Source organism: Mirounga angustirostris, unplaced genomic scaffold (genome assembly GCF_029215605.1).
Source record: "Mirounga angustirostris isolate CCGP_5_RB_7025 unplaced genomic scaffold, mMirAng1.0.hap1 SCAF_1, whole genome shotgun sequence".
NCBI lineage: Eukaryota > Metazoa > Chordata > Mammalia > Carnivora > Phocidae > Mirounga > Mirounga angustirostris.
The window spans coordinates 204094658-204100804 of NW_026991709.1; the positions used below are offsets into that span (position 1 = coordinate 204094658).

Sequence of the window (6147 nt, forward strand, 5' to 3'; positions counted from 1 at the left end):
AGCAGAGTCCCAGCCCCCAAGAATGTCTACATCCTAGTCCCCGGAACCTGCGCGTGTGGTACCTTACATTGGCAAAAGGACGATGCACGTGTGACTAAGGGTGCAGACCTGGATTGTGCAGGTGGCCCAACCTCATCAAATCATTAGAAGTGGACACCCTTTCCTGGCCGGGTCAGAGAGGTGCAGTGTGAGGACTCGGCCCTGCTGCTGGCTTGGAAGGTGAACATGAGCTGGGGAATGCAGCGTCCTCCAAAAAGCTGGAAATGGCCTTCAGATGACAGCCAAGCCAGCAAGAAAAGGGGGCCCTCAGTACAGCAAGGAGGAGTAATTCTGTCGACACCTGAAGGAATAGGAAAGTGCCCTCAAGAGCTTCCCGAAAGGAGGGCAGTGTGCCTACGCCTGGATCTCAGCCCAGGGGGATCCGAACCACACTTCTGCCCTCCGGAACCTGACATGATATATACATGCATGGTGTTTAAGCTACTCAGTTTGTGATCCTGTGTGATCATTTTGGCAGCAGAGGAAATCAGTACATCGCAGTGCTGGCAAGGATGTGGGAAACGGGCTTCCCCACCTTCCTCTCCTACAGTGGGCATGGAATGGGAGCAGCCTCCCCGGTGGCTGATTACAGTCATTCATGGCCTTGGTGCCAACAGCCCCTCTAGCAGCTTGTGTGTTAGCCCAGAACTACCTCTAGTAAAGGTGGAGGTTGCAGCCTTGTTTGTAACAGTAAGTGGAAAAGGAGGGACACAGCACTGCTCAAGTGGGGCCTGCCTCCCCCCACCCCAACTGGAAGGAAGAGCAAAGGGAGGAGGTCTGTGATGTTGGATGTTTCTGATGTTAGTGAGAAAAAGTAAGGCATAGAATCATGTTTTGCTTTTTTTTTTTTTTTTAAATGCGTGATAAGTATGTACACAAGCTTTTATATGCAAGGAATATTTTTGGAAAAGATACAGGGAAACCCTTGCAGTGGCTGGGTGGGAGATGTACCTTCCCTTGTGCCCTTTCGCGTGCCTGCAGAACTCAGTTCTAGTGTGTGTGGGCGTGTGATGTGCTCACTGTGTGATCTTGGGGGGTGAGGGGGCCTTCCTCAGGGCGCGGGCTCCCGTCTCGCCAGCCCACGGAAACCTGCATCTGCTGGGGGTTGTTGAGCCGCAGGAGCTCTTTATCTCTTCTGGAGCTGAGCCCTTCACTGGGCATGCTTTGTCAGCACGTGCTCTGGGCTGAGGTTTGCTTTTTGTAGTAAGCAGAAGTTCTTAATCTTCATGAAACCTTGTTTGTCAGTATTTTTTCTTGGGTGGTTACTGCTTTGGGGGTCCTGAGAAATCTTTGTCTACCCCAAGGTTGCAGAGATATTCTCCTATGTCTTCTAAAAGACTTTGAGTTTTTGCTTTCATATTTAGGTCTGTGATTGATTTTAGGAATGAATATAGATAGATGGATAGATTTTTTTTTAAAGTAAGCTCTACGCCCAGCGTGGGGCTCAAGCTCATGACCCCGAGACTGAGAGTCACATGCTCTACTGAGTGAGCCAGCCAGGGGCCAAGTCTGTGACTGATTTTAAATTAATTTTTGAGTATGCTCTGATGTTTGGTGTAAATGGAATCATGCAGTCTGTGTTTTCTGTGACTCCACTCCCTGTGGTCTGAGCTTCTTCACTTCCCGTGGTCTGAGCTGCTGCTTGTTTGTGCACTGAGGCTACAGTTGGCTCATTTCTGTTACTCTTGAATTTTTCGTTCTGCTCCTTTGACTCTTGGAAGACACTGGTGTCCCTGTAACATTGGACTACATGACCTGCACCTTGTGTGCGTCTCCTTTCTGTAAAATGTGATAATAGCACCTTCCCCATGGAGTCGTCGTGATTGCACAGAGTAGTGCCGCATGGAAACACATGGTATGAGAGCAGGGCCTGGTTCACAGCGAGCAGAGGACAAGGGATGGAGTGGCTTGGTCAGCAGGTGTGCACACGTGAGACTGCCAAACAAAGGCCGTTGCTTCCGAGACTTGGCTGGGCCCAGAACTCCCTGGTCGTGTCAGATGCCAGTTCTGCTGGTTGGTGGGCATGTCCGTAGGGTAGCCGCTCCTGGCTTCCGTCTGCATTCCCTGATGCCTGCGAGAGCTGAGCACAGGTGCTGCCGTCTCCTCTTTCACCCGCTGCCTATTCTTGTCTGCTGGCCCAGGGTTTCTGTGTTCCGGACACATACGGATCCTCGGGGCCTTGTGGCATCTGTCTTCTCCCACATTGTCACTTTTTGGTGTCTTGGGATGAACTCTAAAGGTCTTGTTAATGTAGCCAAATTGATTGGATTACGGTGTGCAAGCATCCCTCGGAGATCCTGCGGGTTGGGTTCCAGACCACCAAGCGACTATCACGATACACCGAGGCAAATGAAGTTTTTGGTTTCCCGGTGCACGTAAGAGTGGTGTTTACACTATACTGTAGTCTGTTAAGTGTACAATAGTATTATATCTAAAAAAAACAATGTATATACCTTAATTAAAAATACTTTATTATTAGGGCACGTGGGTGATGATGTAGTTAACGTCTGACTCTTGATTCCGGCCCAAGTCATGCTCTCAGGATCATGAGCCAGAGCCCGCGTTGGGCTTCACCTGGGCGTGGAGCCTGCTCAAGATCCTCTCTCTCCCTCCCCCTCCCCTGCTCTCTAAAACAAACAAACAACAACAACAACAACAAAAACCCAAAGATTTCGTTACTAAAAAAATGCTAACCATTATCTCCTTTTTCAGCAAATCCTAATCTTTTGCTGATGAACGTCCTGCCTCCCTGGTGCAGGCTGCTGACCGGTCAGGGTGGTGGCCACTGATGGCTGGGGGGGCTGTGGCAGTTTCTTAAGACAACAGTGAAGTTTGCTGTATCGATTGGCTGTTCCTTTCATGAACAGTTTCTCTGTATGTAGCACACGATGCTGTTTGATAGCATTTGACACACAGTAGGACTTCTTTCAAAAAGAATTGGAATCAGTCCTCTCAAATGCTGCCACTCCTTTGTCAGATCATCTTCTGTAATATTCTAAACCTTTGTGGTCATTTCAACAATCTTCAGAGCATCTTCACCAGGAGTAGATTCTAGCTCAAGAAACCACGCTCTTTCCTCATCCATTAGAAGCAGCTCCTCATCCGTTCAAGTTTTAGCATGAGATTGGAGCAAGTCAGTCCCATCCTCAGGCTCCACTTCTGATTCCAGCTCTCTTGCTATTTCCGTCACACCTCTGGTTACTTCCTCCACAGAAGTCTTGAAATCTCAAAGTCATCCATGAGGGTTGGACTCCACTTCTTCCAAAATCCTGTTCATGTTGATATTTTGATCTCTTCCCATGAGTCACAGATGTTCTTAATGACGTCTAGAATGGTAAACCCTTTCCAGAAGGTTTTCAATTTACTTTGCCCAGATGCATCAGAGGAATCACTGGCTATGGCAACCGTAGCCTTACAAAATGTACTTCTGAAAGAATAGGACTTGAAAGTTGGTCCATGGGGGGGGCGCCTGGGTGGCTCAGATGGTTAAGCGTCTGCCTTCGGCTCAGGTCATGATCCCAGGGTCCTGGGATCGAGTCCCGCATCGGGCTTCCTGCTAGGCAGGGAGCCTGCTTCTCCCTCTGCCTCTGCCTCTCTCTCTCTGACTCTCATGAATAAATAAATATTAAAAAAAAAGAAAGAAAGAAAGAAAGTTGGTCCATGGGCTGCAGAATGGATGTGGTGTCAGCAGGCATGCAAACAACATTCATCTCACTGCACGTCACCATCAGAGCTCTTGGGTGACCGTGTGCATTGTCAACGAGCAGTAAGACTTTGAAAGGAATCTTTTTTCCTGAGCAGTAAGTCTCAACAGTAGGCTTAAAATAGTCTGTAAACCATGTTGCAAACTGATGTGCTGTCATCAGGCTTTGTTGTTCCATTTCTAGAGCACAGGCAGAGTCGATTTAGCATAATTCTTAAGGGCCCTAGGATTTTCCAAATGGTAAATGAGCATCGGCTTCAACTTAGTCACCAGCTGCATTTAGCCCGCAACAGGAGTCAGCCAGTCCTTTGAAGCTTTGAAGCCAGGCATTGACTTCTCTCTATGAAAGTCCTGGATGGCATCTTCTTGCAATAGAAGGCTGTTTAGTCTACACTGAAAACCTGTTGTGTAGCCATCTTCATGAATTATCTCAGCTACATCTTCTGGATCCCTTGTTGTGGCTTCTACATCAGCACCTGCTGCTTCACCTTGCACTTTCAGGTTATGAAGTTGGCTTCTTTCCTTAAACCTCATGAGCCAACCTCTGCCGGCTTCAGACTTGCCTTCTGCAGCTTCCCCACTTCTCTAAGCCTTCACAGAATTGAAGAGAGTTAGGGCCTTGCTCTGGACTAGGCTTTGGCTTAAAGGAGTATGGTGGTTTGATCTAGCAAGACCACTCAGACTTAGTCCACATCAGCAATAAGGCGGGTTCGCTTTCTTATCACCCGTGTTTGTTCACTGGACTAGCACTTTAATTTCCTTCAAGAACTTTCTTTGCCTTCACAGCTTCGCTAAGTGCTTGGCACAAGAGGCGTAGCTTTCAGCCTATCTTGGTTTTGGGCATGCCTTCCTAAATGTAAGTCATTTATAACTTTTGATATAAAGTGAGAGGTGTGTGACTTCCTTTTACTTGAACACGTAGAGGCCATTGTAGGGTTCTCATTTGGCCTAATTTCAACACTGTTGTGTCTCAGGGAACAGGGAGGCCCAAGGAGAGGGGAGAGGGCAGTGGCTGGGCAGTGGACACACGCAGCACTGATGAAGTTCGCCGGCTTACATGGGCGGTTTGTGGCGCCCCAAAGCGGTCACGTAGTAACGTTAGGAATCGCTAATCACAGATCACCATAACACATAAAATAGTTAAAAAATCTGAAATATTATGAGAATTACCAAATGTGACACAGAGACACAGCACTGCTCAATGCTGTTGGAAAATGGCACCAATAGACTTGCTTATTAGTGCAGGGCTGCCACAGTTCAATTCGTAAAAAACACAGTATCTGTGAAGTGTAGTAAAGCTAAGAACACAAAAGGAGGTATGCCTTTATTTATCTTTTAAGCTCGGTGTGTTTTATTTGATAAATCCTTCAGCACCCCGCCCCCCATGAGATGGTAGAGTAGAATACCTCTCCCGGATCAGGAGCAGAGCTTATTTCATGAACGTCATGGGTTTCAGCCATGTGACAGCCACTTGGGCAGGTGGGCATGGCCATGGACGGGCTCGTGGTCAACTGCACCCCATGCACTAGAGGAGGCGGACGGGAGGGTGAGCACTGGGTACCTTGCTGGCCTCAGGAGCAGGTAGGAGATGGCATGGGGTGAGAACTTTGATGTTGCCGACTCCACTGGCTCTTGGGAGGGAGAGGCCCAGAGTGGGCTGGAACAGGGAGAAGGGCAGAGGTCTGACAGGTGGCTCGTTTTGCAGATCCGGAACATGGTGGCGGTGCTGGAAGTCATCTCCAGCCTGGAGAAATACCCCATTACCAAAGAGGCACTGGAGGTGAGTGTCCCCAAGACCCAACTTTGGGAAGAGAAGGGTGGGCAGGGCCTGGGCTTCCCCAACCCGAGTCCTTCCTGGCTTCTTGGAGCCTTTGCTCTCACTGGCCACGTAAGGACTTAGTAGTGCTGAGCGAGCGGTGTACATACCCTCCCGGCCTAGGCTGTGCCGAAAGCAACATCTTCCTATGGTCACTGCAGGAATTGGGTAGCTCTAGTCCCAGGGCTGGGAGGCCTGCCTGGGGGGAGGGGGGAGAGGCTCCAGTGAGGGATGCGGGCTCAGGCCTTCCGTTTGCTGTTGCCTTTGCCGTAGTGTGCTTTCACCCAAAGAGCTTCCCTGGCACAGTGTCTCTGCACTGGCCTGACGGTCCACAGCCTCTAGGTGCCAGGAGCCTGCGGGACGGTGCTTCTGAAGATGCCACCCGTGGCCCTGGGACCCTGAAGTTCGAGGACTAGATTTGAGAAGTTAGATGTCACAAAGGACCCCAAATCCTCATGGGTTTTGTTACCCAGGAACTCCGTGGTTTAGAGGGGCAGTGGGATTAATCCAAAGACCAGGGGTTCTCAGCTCCCTTTTCATGGGGGACTTGCTGTCCCCAAAGCACGTCATCATCTCTCTCTGGTTGTAG

General features: G+C 49.4%; 1 protein-coding gene across 2 annotated transcripts in view; it reads left to right on the forward strand.

Moving 5' to 3' along the window:
- The window catches only part of MED26 (mediator complex subunit 26), a 54934-nt gene that overhangs the window by 45265 nt on the left and 3522 nt on the right, over positions 1-6147 (forward strand). For both annotated transcript variants that reach the window (XM_064598325.1, XM_045862769.3), the window contains one exon: positions 5448-5522. In XM_064598325.1, the coding sequence (XP_064454395.1) occupies positions 5448-5522 (75 nt within the window). The remainder of the gene's footprint in view (positions 1-5447; positions 5523-6147) is intronic.